Genomic DNA, 23,175 nt, shown 5'->3' with positions numbered 1-23,175 from the left:
TATTTGACCAATTCGAGCTGACTTGTTAATTCTTATTTTTCATGACTGAGAAAACAGAAAGAAAGAAAGAAGATGCAGTTGTAAATGGGTGCGGGGTGCTGTGGTTGCAGGTTGCAGGTTTCTCCATCTCTTTCCTCCTTTCTCGTGATCGTGATTCATCTTCTTCTCTTTTTTTTTTTTTTTTTGGCCCATGAGACAAATATCACTGAAATTATCGATCTCCTGTTTTTTAACCAGACATAACGTAGAACTAAAGGAGCGAAAAATTTGTTTGTCTCGTGATGTATTAGATAATTTGACTGTATTTCAATTCATTTCGTATCAAACAAAAATAAATTTGCATTTTGGATACGTAATGGTTTAATGGTAACATCAACAGTAAAAAAATGGCATCACCGGTGAAGTCATCTCGATCGAGAGCACCACTCCCATCTAGCGGAGTCATCCCAACTGATGATGATGGGGATACTCTGGATATCAGTACCGGTGACGCTGCAATGCAGCAAGCGCTCAGCGACAAGCTCAAGATCTTCAAGGGCACTAACTTCGACCCAGATTCCTACCTCACTTCCAAATGCCAGACCATGAGCGAGAAGGTTCCTTTTTATTCTTTTCAATTCAACAATTTGCTTAACCCTTCTTCTCAGCTCCGCATCTTGATTATTATTATATTGTTTTGATGTACGTAAATTATTTGTATAACTTTATCTCGTAGAGAAATCAATCAAAGTTCAATTCAACAATTTTTGTTCAAACAATATCGTGGTTGTGAAGTAAAAAAATAAAATCAGAGCTCAGTTTTGCTGTAATAATCTAAGCTTTGCTAACCATCGTATTATAAATTCCTGACCCGATCTAGAAATGGTCTCGTACTTCTAAAGTTGCGTTTCACCAACTCTTCCACCCGTCGTAATAATTAAAAGCAAGAGTATTGGATTGGATGTTAGATAATGAAATTAACATTTAAAGAAAAATCCAACTTCAGTGGCCCCCCATTTAACTTTTGTTGATCTTCTAGTTCACATCTAATAGCAGAATCATTTGAGTTGGGTTCCTGAATTATTAAATGATCCATTGTTTTCTGCAATTGCTATATTGTTGTTGAGTCTACTTTGTTATGGGCTTTTGGCATCATATGAAGCAGTTATCGTTTTGTTCATCATGCTGAAGATTCTGAGTGATTTGTTTAATGCAATATGATTCTGTTTGTTTGTGTGAGTAGTGAAGAAACCAATAACTTCTGATGGGGATTTTATTTCTTGTTCACGGGGTTCTTTCTTAAGCTGGCACAGACCACCCTTTGATGTAAGACCATCTCATTGATAGGTATGAGGAAAGACTCATACAGGCATATGGGCAAAACTGAAGTTTCACAGAACAGACCACAAGGCAGTTACCATAGTTGTAGGAGGAAGGCATTTCTTTTATTCAATTAATTGCTCCATTTTTTATTCTTGTCTACTTCTTTGCTTTCCATTAATCAGCTTTTTTGGTGATTAGTGGGACTAATCCTTTCCGTATTTATAATTCATAAAACGCAAAGTTGATAGTTTGTGGGTTGATTGACAGGAAATTAGGCATTTGTGCTCTCACCTTTTAGATCTAAAGAAGGCTTCTGCAGAGGAATTGCGTAAAAGTGTTTATGCTAATTATTCAGCCTTCATACGGTAAATGCCCTAGATCGAAATACGTGGAATGTTAAAACCATTGTCAGAGTGGATATTTAGTTTTTATGCTTTCACTAGTTATGATTCATCATATAGGGAGTGAAGATTTCCAGAGTTTACACTTTCCTCTGTCCTTTCAGCCCCTTATGAAGACCCTATGTTTATTTCATTCACCTCTAGGAGCTATCCTTTTCATTTAGAAGGATTTGATTTAGGCCATACAAACCTAGTGTTGGAAAAAAAATGTAAATTTAGTAAAGCTTAATTTGTCTTTAATAATGACCACATGCTCAAATGCTTCTTCTGTAAATTTTCCTTCTGTTAACTCTTAAACATCTACTTTGCAATAACAATTGCAATGTATATATTCTACCTTCAAGCTCCTCAATCTTTCTTATCACCTCTAAGTAAGTTTCAATTTTATCTGCATACTTTGTTTGTCCACCATGTGGTTATATTTTTATTTCTCTTAAATTGCTTTCCATTTCTGTCATTATACCAAGACTACTAGCTCAGTTCAACCCCCCCCCCCCCCCCCCCAACTCATGGCACTGGACAAATGAAACTAGTATCTTGCATTTGCAGCACCTCCAAGGAGATTTCAGATCTTGAAGGAGAGCTTCTTTCCATAAGGAATCTGATGTCTACTCAGGCAGCACTAATTCATGGCTTAGCTGAAGGAGTTCACATTAACTCTTTGTCTACTGATTCTGAAGATTTAAGACCAGAGGAGTTATCTAGTTTCGAGCATAAAGAACCTTCCAAGGTAGAGAAATGGGCAGCAGAATTTCGTGATACACTTGAAGTTTTGTTAGCTGAGAGGAGGGTAGATGAAGCTTTGACCATTCTTGATGAAGGAGAATGCAGAGCTGAAGATGCAGAGGAGAGGAAAACATTGACACCTGCCGCACTTTTATCATTACATAATGCCATCACAGAACAAAGGCAAAAGCTGGCTGATCAACTAGCTGAAGCTGCTTCCCAACCTTCTACTCGTGGTAGTGAACTCCGGTCAGCTGTTTTATCTTTGAAAAAGCTTGGGGATGGTCCCCGTGCACACACTTTGCTACTTAATTCTCACAACCAGAGGCTTCAGTATAATCTGCAAAGCCTTCGTCCATCAAGCACCTCATATGGAGGAGCCTTTACTGCTGCACTATCACAAATAGTTTTTTCTGCCATTGCCCAAGCAGCAAGTGATTCCTCAGCCGTATTTGGTGAGGAACCAGCCTATAATTCTCAACTTGTGACTTGGTCAATAAAGCAAACAGAGGTGTTTGCATTTCTTGTGAAGAGACATGCATTATCTGCATCCGCAGCTGCTGGAGGCCTAAGAGTTGCTGCTGAGTGCGTTCAAATAGCATTGGGTCATTGTTCTCTGTTGGAAGCCCGGGGTCTGGCCCTTTGCCCTGTACTCTTGAAGCTCTTCAGGCCTAGTATTGAGCAGGCTCTACATGCCAATCTGAAAAGAATCGAAGAAAGCAGTGCTGCACTAGCTGTTGCAGATGATTGGGTACTCACATATCCTCCAGTTGGTACGCGTTCCTCTGGTTCCCAGCCTAAGCTTTCAAGCAGTGCCCACCGCTTCAATTCAATGGTTCAGGTGTTCTATTTATTTTTCTATTGAAATGTAATCCATTGGGACATGGGAGGGCATTGTGCTTCTTTCACATAATTATAACTATGACTGAGATTGAATTGCAACTTAGTCTCAGTGCTTCCCTTCTATCAAATGCACCAAATTTCTCATTATTCCTCTAAATCTGTAATGGTTTTGCAGGAATTCTTTGAAGATGTTGGACCACTCCTGAGCATGCAGTTGGCTGGTCCCACATTGGAAGGCTTGCTGAGAGTATTCAACTCCTATGTCGACTTACTGATAAGTGCATTACCCAGTTCAATGGAGGAGGAAGAGAACATGGAGGGTTCTGGCAATAAAATTGTTAGGACTGCTGAGACTGAAGATCAGCAGATTGCTTTGTTAGCAAATGCATCTTTATTAGCAGAAGAGCTCCTCCCGCGTGCTGCAATGAAGCTTTCCCCAGTGAACCAATCTGGTGGGAATGACGATCCTTCCAAAAGAAATTCAGAAAGACAAAACCGTCTTCCAGAGCAAAGGGAATGGAAGAGGCGGCTTCAACGATCTGTTGACAGGTTGCGAGATATTTTCTGTCGACAGCATGCCCTTGATCTCATCTTCACAGAAGATGGTGGTACCTATCTGAGTGCTCAAATGTACATAAACATGGATGGAAAAGCTGAAGAACCAGAATGGTTTCCCTCTCCAATATTTCAGGTACTTCTAGTATGATCTGAGCATGAATTATGTGTAGTAGGCTGTGCTTCAGTTTTTCATATTTCGGTACTAAATCACATGCTTAAACCTGAACAGAATAGCTTAATGTGAATGCCATTGCTCTTGACCAGGAACTTCTCTTAAAAGTCAGTAGGATGGCAAGTGCTGCTGCGGAAATGTTTGCTGGCAGGGAAAGGTTTGCAACTCTTCTACTGATGAGACTCACAGAGACTGTCATTCTCTGGCTTTCAGATGACCAAGCCTTCTGGGAAGAGATTGAGGCAGGTCCAAAACCTTTGGGCGCCCGTGGGCTTCAACAGGTAATAAATTTGATTTCAACTAGTCATAATTTCTGTAATGGTACTTAGTCCGATCGAGTTGAAGTTTAATCGTTGATCACTCATACGGTTCTTCTCCAGTTTTATTTGGACATGGAGTTTGTGACACTTTTTTCATCCCAAGGCCGCTGCTTATCTCGTAATCTGCACCAAGTAATCAAAGACATCACTGCAAGAGCTATGGATGCATTTGCTGCCACAGGAATGGATCCATACAGGTGGTTTTCCTCTCTCTCTTTTTTCCTCTTTCATGGCTGAGCTAGAGCTAATTGAACAGTCTCTGAGTCCTGAATTCTTTAACCATCTCAAACCTGAAAATCTTGACTTTGTGGTGGCAGTGTATTGCCTGAGGATGAGTGGTTTGCTGATGTTGCTCAAATAGCTCTGAAGATGTTGTCCGGAAAAGCTACGTTTGGCACTGGGGATCGGGATGTTGAAAGCCCAACGGCTTCCATATCGGCACAATCCAACGGCTACACAGAATGAATCTCAGGAGCTTAGGAAAATTAATTCTGTGGTCTGATATCCAAGTTGTAAATTTTGTATTCTGATCATCCCTATGTTGTATATCATTCATTGAGTACTGTTCGTTGATGGGATTGATTATTTTTTTGTAGCTCAGGTTCTTTTCCTTGCTGAAAATAAACACCTTGCCAACTCTGAACGCTTCCTCTACTTTCAATATGGAAAAGCAGTTCTGAACTTAAGTCATGCTGTGACAAAGTTCAGGCTTCTCCCAAGCAGTTGGATCAAGTTCCAACTAGGGGTGTCAATTGGATTGGATTAGTTCCAATCCGAACCGGTCCAATATGAATCCATTGTAGATGAACCAGGTCTGATCCAATTCGATGAATATTATGGAGGCATGGACCATTTTGGACCAGTTCAATTTAATGTCTGGACTGTCCAATATGTTCAAATTGATTTTAATTTAGATTGGTTCCGATCCGAACCTGGTCCATTGACAGCTGTATTTTTATATAAATCTAGTATGGATGGACAATCCAATATGTACTTTAGACCATTAAGCTTAGACTGGTCCAATTCTTCTTATTGGTCCATCCAATCCGTCCAATTTGATTTTGATTTGGACAGGATTCAACCCAAAACCGGTTTATTAATACCCTAATTCCAATCAGATGGTTGTCTCTCATGAAATCATGTGGGCCTCATAAATTTTGGGTTTCATGGTTGCTACGAAACAAGACGTGTATAACAGGCTACGAAACCTAATTGGTAGTAAACACGTCGGTTTCTGATAATCCAGTTTGACATATTTATTTCTGATTGGGTTTTGTAGCCCGTTCATTATATATACACATCTTTTTTTCCTCAAAATTCCAGTGAAATTTCAGAATCAGTTTATAAAATCAGGAAAATATGAACTGTCTTTCTCTACCTTCTATAAAAAAATCTATGATGCTGAAAAGGTATCATATATACCAAAAAGGCTTTGACCAAATTAGTGAGAATAAATTTTAATAAGAAGAAATTGAATGAAGTGGAAAGTACAACCTTCTTTTTTTTTTACATTCACAATTAGAGAGAGATCAAATTCAAGTAGAGGAGCTTTAGAGTCAAAGAAGAGAAGTTCATTCATACTTTTAATAGTAATGAGAACAAAATACCTTAAATATAAGATTTTATGAGAAAGCATGTGAGTTAATACTTTGAATATAATTAAAGATGGCAATTTCCACCAAACCCAATCAATGCTTTTCATTCCACAACCTAATGGGGTGATTTTTTGTGTTTGGAAAACAAATTTTGGGGCAAGGATAAGTTTTGGGATTTTACAACCCATATGAATACAACCCCCCCCCCCCCCCCCCCCACACACACACACGCAATTTGAATTTAGTTGTCAATGATCATTCTTTCTTCCAACTCCCAAAATAATATATATATATTCTTTAAAAAATCTGTAATAGACTCAAATCTTCTCTTCCAATTTCTCTTGAAACCCTACTTCTTTTGCTCCCTATTTAATTTTCTTGAAACCCTACCACTAGATATGGGTAGGGTACGCCATAAGATATTATGTTAAACCTGATCCTCCCTGACTTGTATATTGAATGCTTATATATGTGTTGAATTTATAATACATTGGGTTTTATATGGAGGGTAATTGACAGTTTATGTATTTTAGTTAAATAATGAAAATTTTTAATGTTTGTTCATTGTGTTTTTTTTTTAAGATTTCGGTGTTGCCAGGTAGAATCCAATTCCATTTCCATTCCCAATGGATCAAATTAAGGTTATAGACGTGGGAACACCCACAAAATTGACCCCCTTTTGGTTGACTAAGACCCCGGTTCCATAACTTCAAACACAAGATCTGATGGCTGCTTCTGATGTCTACGAGTCCGTCCGAACCTAGCCCAATTTATTAATCACGGTCAACCCAAACACATCCAAAACCCGGCACTTGGGTCCAAGTGCAAGGATTTGTGGTCGCTTTACTTTATTATGGTCTGATGCGATATACTAGATGAGACGAGTTCAGATCTGCGCCACACAAGGGGCGCCCGCACAATGTTCCACACCACATCCCTGCCGTATGTTGGAGAATATCTCGTGATGATGATATCATCGGGGTTAATACTATCATCGGGGCTGATACTATCATCGGCTCAATGCACGGTGAGGATGTGTTATAGGACGTTATAGGACGTTGTGAGGCTCTCCCCTACGTGACGCAGATGTGAACTCAGATGAGACGTAAAGTGGTTTACTTGTCCCAGTGCCCTACATTCTTTCGAGAAGGTCATGGCTGCTTAATCAAACACTTGCTTTCAGACAAAACTCAGAGCTAACTTCCGGCCGGTTATACTGGGTTATGCTTTTTATGTAGGCAACTTAAAATTTGCAGTCAAATGTGGCCTTAATTAATGTTGGATTTGATGTATTTGTGCCATGGAAATGTTTGGATAATAGCCATTAGACAATAGAGGTAATGAAAATAAGTGGTTTTTTAAAACAATTCTGAAGATCAAGAGATTCTTTACTCTTGAAATCCCAAAAGTTGTTATTTAAATTAAGAAAATATTTAAACAGATGACAGTCCTCGAAGTGCCCAAGCAACCAATAATCTAAGCTCTAGAACTTTGCAAGTTTTTTAAAGTACAGAAGAAGAGCACCTGAACCTATGGAACATGGAAGCTTCAACTTTCCAGTTTTCTTCTACCTTCAACGAATCTTCTAATGGTTCTTGAAAATGGGGCATTAAAGAAAAAAAGAAACAAAACGAACGAACATCCTTGGACCACTCTACACCTACAAGGTTATAGAAGCCAAAGGTGGTTATCACCATTCGATCGAGCAAACTGATAGGCTGATGCAATATTTCTGGCATGCCAGAGCCAGACTCATTCGTTGGAGACTGCAGAAGCTTCTGAGTTGGTTAGCTTTTTGATGCCTCGTTGGAGACTGGAACTGGATACCACACAGGCAGTGGCACATAAGGTCGAGTTATTGGATATTAATTTCTCAGAAAAAATAATACTTGCAGGGATGTTAGGCTTTGTTAGCTTAGTCCTCCACTCCTCCCTACTTACCCATAAACTCATAATCCCACCCACGGTACTAGCAGGCAAGAAGAACATTACTAGACAGTTTTTCGCTTTTAGCATATGAAACTGCAAAAGGAAAAGAATAAAGAAAAAGAGAAAGCAAAACCATTATCTTTGACCATCTCTCTCTCTCTCTCTCTCTCTCTCTCCTCATTTAATAATCACCTTTGCACCATTTTCACCAACAGACACTGCTGGTTTAAATTCACAACACTGGTCAGCAGAGAGGTATGCCTTGTTCCAATTTGCAGACAAAGATGGCTAGTAAGCTGTCATGGGTTCTTGTTATCTTCCTTGTCCTTATTGCAGGAGAATGCAAGCAGAGAGTAGATGAAGGGTGTAACGCACAAGATTTGATGGGTCTAACCAGATTCAAGGCTGGAATCCATGTAGACACCTCCGGTCGACTGGTAAAGTGGATCGGCCACAATTGTTGCCAGTGGGAAGGGGTGTCTTGCGACAACAAGACTGGGAGGGTGACAGAGATCCGACTCCCAGGTTTCATCTCCACAAATGATTTCATTGTCCAGACCAAGATGGTAGGGCGACTATCTCCTTCCATAACTCTTCTCACTTCTCTTCAAGTCATCGACCTTGGTGGCCTCATTGGTCTTGCTGGAACCATCCCGCCATTGATCGGTTACCACCTCACCAGTCTCCGGAAACTCTATCTCTACGGCAACAATCTCAGCGGCCCTGTCCCAGAAAGCATTGGTAAGCTCTCCAGACTTGAAGAACTTCACCTGCATGAAAATCAATTATCTGGGTCTATCCCTGCAAGCATTGGGAGGCTCCAGAATCTCAACAGGCTACTTCTGTATTCCAACAGGATTTCAGGTCCCATTCCCGAGTCTTTTGCAAACCTAAAGAACTTGTTGACCTTGGATCTCCATGGCAATACTCTATCAAGGATGATACCTGAGAAGATAGGGGCATTGCAACTTTTGCAAGAACTTGATCTTTCAGACAACAGATTAAGTGGGAAACTACCTTTTTCTTTAACAAACTTAACCTCCATTTCAGTTATGTACTTGGATACGAACTTGCTCGAGGGGGAGATTCCGTTCCCTTCAAGCTCTTCTCAAATGCCATCACTAGGCTTTCTCAGACTCCATGATAACCGTCTAAGTGGTAGAATAGAGTCCACCATAGGGAATCTGGTTTCGCTCCAAAGAATCTCGCTAGCGAATAACAGGCTTGAGGGATCTATTCCTTCCACCTTGGGGAATCTGTTGGATTTGACAGAGCTCTATCTTAATGGCAACAGGTTATCAGGACAGATACCAAGGTCGATTGGTCGACTCTCTCGGTTGATGTTCTTGAGTCTGTCCAACAATTTGATTGAAGGGCTACTACCCCATGAGTTGTCTTCCCTCCAGAACCTACAGGCGCTTGATCTTTCCTTCAACCGTTTAAATCTCTTATCGGTTCCTCCGTGGCTGGGGCAAATGCCCTCCCTTTGCCGGATTTCATTAGCAGGACTAGGAATCCGAGGTGAATTTCCAGAATTCTTCCGAACAACTCCCGGTCAGATACTTGAGATAGACTTGTCAGTCAACCATCTGACAGGAAGTATTCCGGAGTGGCTTGGAGACCTGACTAGGCTCTACTCTCTGAACCTCTCGAGGAACTCATTGATTTCAACGATCCCCGACACCATCACAAACTTGCAGAATTTGGGTGTTCTTGATCTCCACTCAAATAAGCTCACGGGGCCTGTTAATGGGGTTTTCAAGATCGGAAGCGGGTTCCCCCAAGGATCACTGACGTACGTCGATCTTTCTGACAACAATTTCTCTGGAGCAATTGAGCAAATTGGAGTTGGGCTTCAATGTAGAATACAACACCTCAACTTGTCGCACAACTATTTGACGGGCAGGCTTCCAGTGTCCATAGGGAGATTGAGCTCGATGAACACATTGGATTTAAGCTATAATAAGTTGGGTTTCACGTTGCCAGAGTCTCTGGCCAATGTAAGCCTCCTAGAAAAGTTGAAGCTTCAGAGAAACAGGTTTACAGGTGAGATACCAAACGGGTTAGTGAAGCTGAAAGAGCTGAAAGAGTTGGATTTGTCAGATAATCTTCTGGTGGGAAAAATACCAATTGGCAAACCTTTAAGCGAATTTCCTAAAAGCTGTTACTCTGGAAACAGAGGTCTGTGTGGGAAGCCTCTTTCTCCATGTAAATCTTGAAGTCTGGATATTTTTCTTTATGTTCTCAGCGTTAAATTTACAAGCAAATTTACGTTAAACTTTGTAGAATGTTTCTTCTTTTGTTAATGGAAATCTGACATTTTCAGTTCAGAAACATAAAGATGAATTCTCTGGATTGTTTGGAGGGCCCATCTAAAGACTAAAGACTTCGTTTCTTTGTCTTTCCACTTTCAACTCAATTCATTGCAAACAATACTAGCTTCATCATCAATCTCTGTTGGTTCCCACTTCCCTGATGATATCTAAACAATGGGCCCGACAGTTTTATGACCCGACACCGACATGCTATGGCCCACTAAGGTCACGCCATTCTCCATTTTGGGCTTGCCCATTTCAAAAATCAAAACAGAGCCCGTAGCCTCGCACCCATTATTGTTCTATGCCCTAATGTAAAGCAGTTGGTTTGGTCCCATGATTCATGAATTACGTGGCCCAATGGCCCAGATTTTCATTATAAAAAAAGCCCACTATAACAGTTTCTCCTCCGCTTCTTTTTTTCCTTTATAAAACAGAGATGGATAATGATCAATTGACAATGATCCCTAGTGATATCCACGGGCTCTCCGACCAACTCATATAAATGATACCATTTCAAGATGTCTTCGGGGAAGGCTGGAGCCTTAGTGGTGGCCAAGTCACAACAGATCCACCCTCTCTGTTACTCTTCATGCGAACTGGGTGTGATTATCTGTAACTGAATCCGCCACATTATTTGTTTATCTACTTATTATTAGCTAGTTAATTAATCTTCTCATGGTTGCGATTATTCCAAGTCTAGCTAGTTAATTAAGAGCTCCCACCCTTCACACCAGACACCAATTAATCTAAACAATAAAATTTAAGTAATATTGCATGATTAAATTTATGCTTAACCAAATAACTCACCCGACTCGAACCTGACTCGATGCTCTTGGAACCAAGCATATGAGGTGTGGGGGGGAGTTGGAGAGAGAAGCATTAATATTTGATAATTTCATCTCAAACGGTTTCAGAGAAGATGACATTAATCATGCAATTATAGTTAATTGGGAGTGAAGCCCCATGCTTTTCATGCTTGCATCCACTTGTAAATTAACGTTTAAACCCACCACCCCATCTCCCTCCTCCAGTCCTTCCCTTCCAGAGCAGCAGTGAGTACTTTCTGATTCTGAAGAGGTATGTAAGTTGCATCACCATCGCATAATCTCTTCTCTGCTCTTTCTGTGTATCCTTCTTTTCTTGTTGATTAGTTGAAGCAATCTGTCATCACAAGCCAAGATGGGAAGGCCTCCTTGTTGTGATAAATCCAATGTGAAGAGGGGTCTTTGGACTGAAGAGGAGGATGCCAAGATACTTGCTTATGTGTCAAAACATGGAACTGGTAACTGGACTTCGGTTCCCAAGAAAGCAGGCAAGTTGGCTCTTGAAATGGCGGATTTGATTAGACTTAATTTGTTCATTAATTACTGAGCTGATCCAATTTTTGAACGTGTGATATATTGAGTTACACAGGACTCAAAAGGTGTGGAAAGAGTTGTAGGCTCAGGTGGACTAATTACCTGAGACCAGATCTGAAGCATGAAAGCTTCACTCCCCAAGAAGAAGAGTTGATTATTAACCTTCATCAGGCTATAGGTAGCAGGTGAGCTGCTAACCTCTCCAATTTCAATCACATATCCATTTCTTCTTACATCTCTCATTTCTGTTGTTTTTGCCATCTTTCTTTTCAATTTTAATAGAATTATTCGGTAGATCTTCCTAATTTTGTTTTATTCAGTTTCACCATTTGAGATCTCATTTATATGTATGCACGTAAAATAGGGCATAAAAGAAAAAACCTTCTTGATATGTTTCACATATTAGAATTATGGCCAATAACAGTTTATGACTTCTCTGAAGCTGTATGTTGAGGCGCAGTTCCTAGTTCCTACACCATAGATAAATATAGTGATGTGCAACAACTATTCATCAAGTTGGAAGGTTCGCTGGCTACCCAATAAAAATCTAAATCGAACGATCTAAATTCTACAGTTTTGATTTTATTTCGATCCTGATCTGCCCTAGAACAATAGAAGGCCAAGTGTATGGTCCTGATACATTGCATCAGAAATACTTGTGGTGTTATAGACAGAAGTACCAGCATATATTATCCTTCCTAAGCGCGCGCATGCCAGAGCAACGGAATATCAATATTGTGTCACCGTTGTGCGAGGCTGCGAGCGTATCCTAACAAACTTAACTACCAATGACGCATACAGCAATACAGCAGTAACCGTTATAACAATCAACAACCTGTGCAAGGATGATGACTTCTCTCTCCCCCTCTCTAACACAATGGGTTGGCGGTTGGCCGTTGCAGGTGGTCCCTAATAGCAGCCCAACTGCCAGGAAGAACAGACAACGATGTAAAGAACTACTGGAACACTAAACTAAGGAAGAAGCTGTACGAGATGGGTATCGACCCCGTGACACACAAGCCTTTCTCCCAGATTCTTGCCGATTACGGCAACATCGGCGGTCTCCCCAGAGCAGGAAACCGGATTGGGTCCCTCAACAGGGACTTAAGGAATGCATTCATGTCGAAATCAGAATCTGCTCCGCTCCCACAAGAAGCCATTCTGAATGCATCCAGCCATTCCATAATGACCATCAGGACTCCCAAAATGGAGCCAATCCAAGACTGTCACACCAACAATAACGGCAGCAGCAGTAACAATAACAACCACTGCTGGGACCTTCTGGCTGAGCTTCAGGCCATTAAACTAGTCACAGAAGCCTCAAACAGCACTAACCAAGAAACCATCCCACCTCTCTTCTTCAGTGAAGGCTCTTCTATGTCCTCTTCTTCTGTATCCATCCTACCAGTAAACTCTGCACCACCCATGCCTTGTCAGTCATCTCCCATGCAGACTATGCCTTCCTCTCCATTCAGTTGGAGTGAGTTCCTTGTTGAAGATGCAGTTCTTCCTTCTGAACAACAAACACAATGCTACCTAGACTTCCAAGGACTGTCATCATCAACCGGCTCTTCAAGCCAAATAGAAATGCACGACGACATAACACAAAATGGACTCAACAGTGAAGCAAACAAAACTTTCTATGATGTCGGGGAGACTGACTATGGCGGAGGCCAAGGTTTTGCAGGAATAGACAAGGGAGGAGCAAACAATGCATTTGGAGCATCTTCATCTTCTGATAATTCTTTTATTGATGCGATCTTGGATCAAGACGGTGAGATGTCATGGGAATTTGTTGACATTTTGAGTGAACCATTCTACTGAGTATTCTGTAAATGAACATGTTACGTAGAGTATGTGTTGGTGGTACAAGGTACCAGTTGGAGCTGGCAGTAGCAGTACTGAGTGGTTTTAAATTAATTAATAGTAGAGAATCATATATAGTGAGGGAAATGAATAGAAGGGATGTTTTATAAATTGGTGTTTTTTAGGCCTAAAATGGACTATCGATCGAGCAAACGGACACTGTCTAAACTCTAAACTCTGATATGTTTTCCATTTTCTAATTAGTAATTATTTAGTGAATAGATTCTGCACTGATTTTACTAGTTTTTCTTTGTTTACTTGATCATGGTTTGTTATTTTACTTTCTTGTAGTAAATACGAGCTCCATATTTATCAAAAAGAAAAAAAAAAATCTAAACTGGTCTTCGGAACACAGACAAAGCACCAATTATATTTAACTTGATAAATCTGTCCTGAACTTACTTAGATTTACTGATACTAAAAAAATATAAACAAATCAAATTCAAATCTACGTTTTACAAGTTGTGTTAGGGCCTAGCTTCAGTTGGCTTGGGTCCATGTCTTGTAATGGTTTTTTCTTTATTTCTGAAAGTAGAAAAATCAAATGATAGCAGTGCTCGCCTACTAATGGTTAAGTAACGCATCCGTCATCAGTAATCACGGATTCACGGCATGTCAAACTGGGCATTGGACATGGAAACATAATCCCCCAAACCTCTATCTCTCTCTGTCCCATTTTTTGAGACCTGTACATCATCTGTGCATTTTCAACCTCTTTATGAATACAGAAGCCGCAAATTCAGGGGACCCTTGTAGTAGTTACCATAAAACAATTATTGTCCCGAAATTCTCAGACAGTAATCAAATTGAAGTTGGTTGAACCGCCAGTATTGTGACAGCTATCTTTCCAATGTAAACTGAAACGGAAGAACTGCAAATGCTATACTTCAGAGGCTTCTGTAAAAACCAGCTTCCCCGGATCTTTATTTACTCTTGAAACATTACAGGATTTAAGCAATTTTTTAGATCAAAGGGGTTCTAGGTTCAACGTTAGTTGGTGGTAATTTGTGTAGTCAATCTCGTTCAACCGTATACAACATAGGATCTGCTCAGGCAACTCTTCCGCCTTGTTTGCCTGTTCCCTCACAATTTTGCAACAAAATCTAGATTTATTTAATGGATCTAAATGAAGAAAAAAAATACATATACGTTATTGTGCTGGATTGAGAGAAACTTACTTGAATTGTTAGGCCAAAATCCAAGGTGCAGAGCTTCAATCTGTCTTGGAATTGTTCAAAACCTTTCCTGGATATATAACTGAATCTATGCATATCCAAATCAATCTCGAAATAATTTTCTCCCTGTAAAAATTTCAGAAAGCCGATCTCTAAGAAGGAATGCATGATGATAACAGCTGGTATTTTTCTACTATGCTAGTGCAAATAAGTTGCAATTTCTTGAGACAGAGGAAGTAAATCCAATATGAGTTGCAGTGTATCCCATATTCCCATTAGCGGAATAATATATTGTTGTTTGCACTTTGCAAAAGAACGGTAACCAATCAAATAAAAATACCCAAAAAAGAAAGGAAAAGGGGAAAATCTGTATTGATGATTCAGTCAGAATACAGAATACGGTTTAAGTGATGAATTTTTATAAATCCAGAAATTATCAACAATTTGAGTAACTCTAGTGGTCTCCCCATAAGCAAACTATAATCACTCTGAATCCACTCTCGTGATGATTAAATAAAATCTCTAACAATAACTGATCCTAGATGTGGCAAACACGTGCAGATTATGAAAATGTGCAGTTAAAAACCCAAAGAAATGAACAGGATATTAATAAAATATTGATGATAATAAGAACTAAATTATGGGTATGAATATTTTAAATCAATTGTATTTAACGATTCTAAGTCATTTATGGACATCTTTCTCTTCCTTTCTTGTGGTTAAAATTAGCAAGCTCCAAGCTTAATGATAAAATATTTCCAGTAATCAAAAACTAAGAATGGAAAAAAATTGAGTGGAGAATCCAAACTGAACACGAAGAGGAAAAAAAAAATGTGAACTACAGCAATCCAGCATGATAAGTTGGAGATAGCCATACCAGGTAAAATTCATGTTGAGGGCGAGAAAGAACAGGTTTTTCATTGTAAGCCTGCATGAGTTTTTTCTCAGTTGCACCTAGATGAAGATCCTCTACATTTACCACACGCCCCAAGATCTTTAGCCTTTCCCGGAAAGGTATAATTGTATCCACTGGGAAACCTTTTACCTTTTCTACTTCATCATCAATTAGCCTCTGTTCCCAGAGAAATGTGCTTTAATAAACTTGTGTTGCAAATTGAAATAAATGAATCAGCTCAGTTCAACAACTAGCAAATTAAAACTGGAAACAGAAAATGACAATCAGTCCATCATACTCTGATATTTTCTTGAAAATGGAGTGGAAGTTCTTTCGAGCAATTCTCCAAAAGCCTGAAGTATAAAACAAAGCTCATCCCTTTTCCATCCGTTTCACTTTGAAAGAGTGTGGCAGGATACAATGGAACCTGCAGAAACCATAAAAGCAAGTTATAAAAAATATTAAAGAATTTTTCTTTGTACACCATCTAGGCATCCTACTATTTGTTTAAAGATGTCATGGTCATGAACTTTTCCATCTTAGGATATTTTTCTTTTTCATTTGTACATACAGAGAGGCTGTTTCCAAGATTTGAAACCTGGTCACCCAGGTGCAATGGAGTAATCCAACCATTGTGCCAAGGCCCACCCTCATTTCCTCAAATTAAACTTGGACATAAATTTCATAGGAAGAGAAATTTAAGGCAAAAAATGGAAGTCATATGCCATAGGGTATGGAAGCATTAATACTTATACCCTTTCATCACATGTCTAGAATGAATTTAAAAAGACCAAAATTAGATATTGATACTGAGTAGAGATCATCAAGAGTAATATATAAGAATACCTGAACATTTACAACAAGGATAGGAGGCAATTTGCCAGATGAATTTATAGAAGGTAGGTCCACAAACCGAGCAATGTGATCAATTTTTCTTGGAGATAAGAAGACATCAACGCCAAATGGGCAATATGCAGCATGATTTGGAGCAAATTCTTTCTTCTTATCCCTGCCGCAAAAATTAAACAAAATTTGTGGAGTGTTTACAGTGAGAAAAAAAAAACTACAGATAATTAGTTCAAGTAAAAATTAATAACATTCAACAAAATATAAACCAAAGGATACTCACCTAAAATAATTCTCTCCCCGAACTTTGAATGTACAAGGTTCGAGGTTAGACCAACAATCAGACATTTTCTTATCTATTGGGCAAAATGGAACTTGGGAACCTGCTATTGGTCTTTGCAGAAGCATCTTTGAAGATACTGAGGCAGAAAGACAATAGAGTATGTTACTGTCAAGAAATATTTCATGTTAAGCCAACACAATGCATGTGAATCCAATAATCAATAATTTACGGATATTAGGATCCCCAAAAAAAATAAAGAAAAGACAAAAAATGGTGCATGCAGAAACTTTAAAAAGCATAGAAAATAACTAATATACCAAAATTTCTTGAAGAAAAATCATGCTGCCCCACAAATTTGTTAGCAGGGTTGAATGAACTCCCCAACAGTGATACTATCCAAGGAGTTAAGTTGTACTATGCCTATGTAATGGCAACCTAACAAGTTAAATCCTTTCCTGAAGAAAATTCCTTTTATCTAGAAAATCTCTCTAGAAAAAAGAAATAATAATTTCATTTCAGAAACACAAGCACTTCAGTAAGAGGAATGCTAGAAAGCAATACCAAAGGTGCAAAGTACTTTCACCATTCACTACAGACAAGGTAGGACCCATGAAAAAGTAGGTCAACCTGGTTCTAATCAGTGGACCAAGCCCTGAAGCTATTTTTGCACCTTCGGCATTGCTTGCACACATTTATACTTTTCAAAGTCAATCTAGCTTGTATTGAGTGATCTGAACATGATATGTCATTATACAGCTAATGACTCCATATCCCAAGGTTTAAGGGTAAAGAAAATTCAAACCATCCCAATGGCATGGATTCATGGTATTGAGAGATTAGATTATCCATAAAGCTACACTGATAAAAGAACGACAAGCACAAAGCAGATTCAAATAAAGTTACCGTAGCACTTGGTGGTTTTGCATGTGTGTCAAAGGAAACTATTCCAATGGCTCAAGGTTCAGATGGTTTATAAGCAGGTGTAATTGATAAAAATGAGAACGTGGAACAATATTACACTATCTAAATAATTTAAATTAATATATCTACTAGCAAACCATTTCCCATTGATCTAGAGACAAGTTTGTTCCTTAAATAAATCAAATGTTCTTCTCTTCCAACTTATTCTGAACTTAACTGAACAGAAGCTTTTATTGGGGCAGAAGGGTTTAGAGACATGTACTCTCTTCAATTAATAAAAATTTGGGATCTATTTAAAGTAACAGATGACTGTATAGACAAACATACCAACAAATAACATTGCTGGAAAGTTAATATACCACAAATCATCAGAAGAAAATACACACAAACAAATGAGATAGATAAAGCTAATTTATGATGCGGCAGAATGAGAATTATTACAAATAAAATGCATGCTGAGAAATAGCTCAACTAAGTCTCTGCATAGAACACAATCTTTCAGATGAATACAAGGTCCAGACTCCAATAGAAAATTTGTGTTTTCACACGTAAAATTGTAAACTGAATGCTTGAAATGAGTAATATATCCACATGTAGCAGTTTAACAATTCAAAGGTATTAGGGTTTTTTTTTGTCCACTTTAATAATCTAAAGGGAGAAATTCATAAAAAAAATAATAATAATCTAGCACAGAGTCAACAGAGTACCTTAAATTGTGAACTGGTGATGGACTGTGAAATCAAAATTATGTGCTTCAAACATTAGTACATTACATGTAACAGATATTAATCTGAGCCGTGTGGAAATTAGTTATCCTCAGACCTATGTTATGCAAATATGGCAAGGAAACGGATGGATATGGTATCGGATGTGAAACTTACATTAAAAGTTGAAGTATCCAACATGATACAACACCCCTGTACAGGTATCAGGATATCATAGCCTCATACACAAAATGAAGAAAGGTGGCTGGAAAGTTACCAGGTCATAGCAGCTGATTATAGCTTGAAATCTTAACTCTTGAATATGAACAAAATGTTTCAAAACATGATCAGAAATTGCCTCCATCTGTTATTAAAAAGATTTCGCAGACTATGGTATGGAACAAATATTGTCATAGAAAAAGGAGAATGGGTCATTTACTAATATGCAACATTTCCATCTGATCACAACAGTCACACCAAATAATTTGAATACAGTAACGAAGACATTTGACCAGTAACGAAGTTTTGAAATAAAAGAGTTCCAAGTCTAATGACACTTACATAATGTGGGATTGCCATGTCCTTCCCTCCATTTGAAGGAAAGTTTCAAGGAAGCCTTTCTCCTCGTACTTGGTGGACCAGGACTCAGAGATCTTCTCTTTTCAACTGAACAGACAGTAGAAGCAAGACAAGGCAAGCATGTATTTGGTAGAATTCCGCAATGGTCAAGCATTCCTCCTTCCCCTCTAGCAGTGATCTCATCAACAGAGATGCTAGAAATTCCATCACTGGATGCAGGACGCTTTCCTTCATTTAGAAGACCATCAGATTTCAATTGAGAATCAGCATTGTTTGAATGTACGATTCGGGAGTTTTCCTTTTTAGCCACCTCACTGCCAGTTTGTGAAGGGATGCAAGAAACATTTCCATTAAAATGTTCGTGATTAGCATCTTTTACTGATGTAATACTAGATGCAGATGCAACTTCGAGGCCATTCAGAGACAAGGTATCTGCAGAATTAGAAAATATACGCAAATCAATAAAGCAGAACTCAGATAGGGCACAAAGTCAAATGGATGCTTAATGAGCTTCACATCCATACCATCCTGAACACTGTGGAAATCATCTTCACAGTCTGATTCAAGTAGTGTGAAAGAATCAAACCATGCCTCCTCAGTACTGCCAGCTGATACCATGAGATCACAACAAAAACCATGTCAATGGTATAAATAAACTTGTATGTTCCTTGGGTATTAAACAGATGTTCCCAGAAATATATGTTCCATGATAAATAAACCTCATGCAAAATTTCACGACAGCTAAAAATTACCAATTAACCACTTTGCAGGGGATAGGCATGATTTCAGAATGTCTAAAAGTGCCGATACAAGATGCAATGGAAACATGAATTCAAAAAAAAAATATTAGATAAATGATCAAAAAGAGTACTTCAACCTATATCATCAGCTTTCCCCAGTTGCAAACTATTTGTAGACACAAGGAACAGGAAAAAATAGCTAGTCTTCTGTTTGGGGTGTAGAGTGAAAAATATTGTATTTCAAACAGTTTTCTCTTTCTCATCTCAAACTAAAAAATCCATCTACAAGGAGATACTGTGTTTCAAACGCATAGGCAAATATCCTGATACCTTGACAAAAAAAAAATGCTCCCTTCTATACTAAAATTGAATTTGGTAAAACTGAAAAGATTCTGAATGATCCGCATTTGAATCAGATAAAATCACTCAGAAGTTCAATTCCAGAGTTTAGTTTCCAGATATATACTATAAAACCTCCCAATATGAAGAAAAAACTTATGTAAAGAGCAATGCAGAGGGCCTTAAGCAATAAAAAATACTTAAAATGAGTTTTCTTTTTTCCGGTAGCTAAAACCTAAAACACATGCAACAACCTCTCAAACACAAACATCCAGCATAAAAATCGTGAAAACCGACATAAAACACAGAATTCCCGGAATTAAGTGCAATAAACAGAAGACAGAATCAATAACTTCTCAAACGGAAAGAGGGAAGAGAAATTAGAACCTTGGAAAGACGGATTGTTGTAACATAGATCGGGCTGGCCGATCACCGTGTTGACTGAATCGATTGACTTTCGAGATGAAATTCGCCTCTTGATTATTCTTCTTCGCTTGCGAGCAGACTTCTTTGAAGAACTTGATCGCTTGCCGACACACCCTTCCGGGTGCGACACACAACTCCCCATACCTCTCTCTCTCTCTCTCACACACACACAGAAGCAAATCAATCAATCATACAAATTATTAATTATTCCTCTGCAGCTCTCCCCTCAGCTAACCACAGATATGAAAAACAAATATTGAAAAAGCAAAGGTGGGATTGTAGAAGGAGAAATTATGAGAAGAGGTGAGAGAAAGAGAGCCTACAGTTCCTCTTCTGTTCTTTTCCTTTCACTTTCAATTCAAAATCATCATTTTCCAATACCCTTGTATGTATTGTTGGCTTACGCTCTGCTCCTCAGCGAAGTCAATAAAAACTCACACCATGACTATCGGCGGTTGCCCGCGTACGACACCTTCCCCTGGGAGCGTGGGACCCCATAATCACGGTCCACGCTCACTCGTTAATGTACCACGATCGTATTTACTCACACGTGTGCTCATATCGTGTCGCAAATGCAGAGCTGTCATGTGTCGACCACGATGTTGATTTCACATTTCAGCCGGCGTGTAGGTGTAGTAGGTGTCTGTAGTAGCCTAGTAGGTCTTACCTCTTACTCCACAACCACAAGTACACTGTACGCGCGTCCCCATATCCCTCCCTCCACGCCTCGTCAGCTCCGTTGGATTGTCATAAGTGTTTTCTTCGTCGTGCCATTAAGTGACGGTCACCACACCACTCCAGTGTTCAGATGTGTGTCATGGGTGGGTTATGCATGTATTTTTGTATTGGAGATTGTTAATGGCATTCTTGTAATTACCTAGTATGATTCTTCATCCTTTTGATATATCTTTATGTCATTCCCCTAAAAATTTAACGTACTCTTTGAAAGAAGGTAGATAGTCGAGTGAATCAAGAGCATGTAAAGGTTAAGCATGAGATCCCCTTGACACTGAACTGTGTATTTATGCTTGTCATCCATTAATGCAATACAAGTTGCCTTTTTGTCTAATTTGTGTGCCATCTTTGTTGCATTTTCTTGTGTTGTTGCTTGTTGTTGAGGCTTACTCATAGCATTCGAGTGCCGCACGGGCTCCAACGACTAGCCCCATGATAGTTGGTTTCAGAGCGAGAGCTCCTACACACACATTGGACCCTGTCTTCGCCCCTATTTCAGCACAATGAAGAGCAACCGTGACATTGCCGATGACATTACACGGGTTGCACCAAGCCCACAACACCAATGAGGCTCCACTCGACGATCCTGCCAAAACGCAAGCCCCAAAGGGCCACGCAACTAAAGCTAGCAAGCATGACAAATCTGTAGACCAACTAGCTAGCATGGACATGTGCATCCTACGTTGCGAGGCAACAGTAGGTGAGACCCGAGACCGGGTCGACGAACTCCATCTCAAAATGGAGACGGTAGAGAATGCTGTGGTGGAGTTGGAGAGTCGCTTTAACGAGCCCTCCGAGACGTCCAGAACACCGTGCAGCAATCACAAGCCAGCTCTTCCCAAAGCAGCCTTCAAGGCTTGATGGACAGCTTCCAAGCGTAGTTGGATGAGATGAGGGCCGAGCTGACAATCATGAAAAGAGCTATGGCCAATTCCACCATCCCCTCATATGTTTCATCCACCCACATCAAGGTGTGCCAACTAACTCCATACTCCGATGCTCGTGATGCTCGGGAGCTTGAAAACTTCTTGTGGCAACATGATCAATACTTCTCTACGACTGGCATCCATAATGACCAGACTCAGGTACATGCAGTCGCCATGTATTTAAATGATATTGCAATGTTATGGTGGCGTAGATGTTGCAAGGACATTGAACGTGGCACTCGGACCATCAACACCTAGGCCGATTTCAAGAGAGAGATCAAGTGACAGTTCTTCCCCGAAAATGTTGAGTACTTGGCACAAAAAAGTTGAAGAACTTGAAACACCAAGACTCATTGCATGACTATGTCCAAGAGTTCTCGACCTTGACCCTTGAGATCTTCAACGTGTCTGACAAAGACCTTTTGTTCAACTTCATGGATGGTCTCAAACCATGGGCGGAACTCGAACTACAACGGCGTGGGGTGAAGGACTTAGCAACAGCCATGGCGGTGGCCGAGCAATTAGTTCATCTAAGGAAGTCAGAAGAGGAAGACCACCAACCACATAGCCCGCATACCAATAGCTTGAGTGGGGGAGACCAGACATCAACCTCTACGCAGGAGAAACCAGTGCCTACTAACACGCCCAGCAATTACCAACAAGGGAAGAAGCCACAAGGAGGCCCAAGCTATCAGGGCCACCGATTCACTAGGAGACCGACTACTCCTCTTGTGCCTTGTTACCTTTGTAATAGGAAACATTGGATGAGTGACTGTCCAACACAGAAGAAACTCACTGCCCTCATTGCCAAACTCAACGACAGTGAAAAGAGCGATGAGGAGAAACCCACAGCGGCGCCAAGAGTAGGCGCCTTCCAAATCATCAATGCCATGGTTAAGAAAGATGCCACATCCAAGCAACCCACCAAAGCCCACAAGAGGCTGAAATATGTAGACATCACCCTCAGCGGGAAGCCGACCCAAGCCTTGGTGGACGCTGGGGCCACCCATAACTTCATCTCGCTTGCAGAGGCAAAGCGACTCAGCTTAACCACCACCAAACAGACAGGGTGGATCAAAGTTGTCAACTCAGGGGCCAAGGGAGTAGAAGGCATGGCTTGTGGGGTAGATCTCCAAGTTGGGTCATGGAAAGGACCCATCAATCTATCTGTAGCACCTTTGGATGATTTTCAGGTTGTCTTGGGAATGGATTTTCTCG

The 23,175-nt window shown here is 39.8% G+C and overlaps 4 protein-coding genes across 7 annotated transcripts; 3 read left to right on the top strand and 1 right to left on the bottom strand.

The window, feature by feature from the left end:
• LOC104596358 (exocyst complex component EXO84A) lies at positions 1-4,956 on the top strand. Of its 2 annotated transcripts, none has more exons than XM_010257462.3 (8): positions 1-117; positions 380-596; positions 1,570-1,667; positions 2,253-3,270; positions 3,448-3,963; positions 4,095-4,283; positions 4,383-4,519; positions 4,640-4,956. In XM_010257462.3, the coding sequence occupies exons 2-8, from the start codon at positions 387-389 to the stop codon at positions 4,785-4,787; spliced, it is 2,316 nt and encodes a 771-aa protein (XP_010255764.1). In that variant the 5' UTR covers positions 1-117; positions 380-386; the 3' UTR covers positions 4,788-4,956. The 2 variants fall into 2 exon arrangements, with proteins under 2 accessions (XP_010255764.1, XP_088757602.1); XM_088901476.1 differs by having other exon boundaries at positions 2-110.
• Positions 4,957-7,354: 2,398 nt separating this feature from the next.
• Positions 7,355-10,186, top strand: LOC104596349 (uncharacterized). Its single transcript, XM_010257450.3, has one exon. The coding sequence runs from the start codon at positions 8,104-8,106 to the stop codon at positions 10,063-10,065; it is 1,962 nt and encodes a 653-aa protein (XP_010255752.1). The 5' UTR covers positions 7,355-8,103; the 3' UTR covers positions 10,066-10,186.
• Positions 10,187-10,328: 142 nt separating this feature from the next.
• On the top strand, positions 10,329-13,622 carry LOC104602824 (transcription factor MYB92). The gene is made up of 3 exons (XM_088901486.1): positions 10,329-11,476; positions 11,578-11,707; positions 12,425-13,622. Exons 1-3 carry the CDS (start codon positions 11,344-11,346, stop codon positions 13,344-13,346), a joined length of 1,185 nt encoding a protein of 394 aa, XP_088757612.1. The 5' UTR covers positions 10,329-11,343; the 3' UTR covers positions 13,347-13,622.
• A 489-nt stretch (positions 13,623-14,111) lies between these two features.
• On the bottom strand, positions 14,112-20,787 carry LOC104596338 (uncharacterized). 3 transcript variants are annotated; one of them, XM_010257437.3, is made up of 9 exons: positions 20,258-20,787; positions 19,316-19,399; positions 18,774-19,223; positions 16,588-16,723; positions 16,305-16,467; positions 15,757-15,885; positions 15,441-15,635; positions 14,567-14,689; positions 14,112-14,491 (listed from the first exon to the last, which is right to left on the bottom strand). In XM_010257437.3, exons 1-9 carry the CDS (start codon positions 20,436-20,438, stop codon positions 14,438-14,440), a joined length of 1,515 nt encoding a protein of 504 aa, XP_010255739.1. In that variant the 5' UTR covers positions 20,439-20,787; the 3' UTR covers positions 14,112-14,437. The 3 variants fall into 3 exon arrangements, with proteins under 3 accessions (XP_010255739.1, XP_088757611.1, XP_010255733.1); XM_088901485.1 differs by having other exon boundaries at positions 14,112-14,470; XM_010257431.3 differs by having other exon boundaries at positions 14,112-14,463.
• Positions 20,788-23,175: the final 2,388 nt, after the last annotated feature.

This window comes from Nelumbo nucifera, chromosome 3 (genome assembly GCF_055504915.1).
Source record: "Nelumbo nucifera cultivar China Antique chromosome 3, China Antique-T2T, whole genome shotgun sequence".
Lineage (NCBI taxonomy): Eukaryota > Viridiplantae > Streptophyta > Magnoliopsida > Proteales > Nelumbonaceae > Nelumbo > Nelumbo nucifera.
This window is presented reverse-complemented; position numbering and strand designations above follow the sequence as displayed.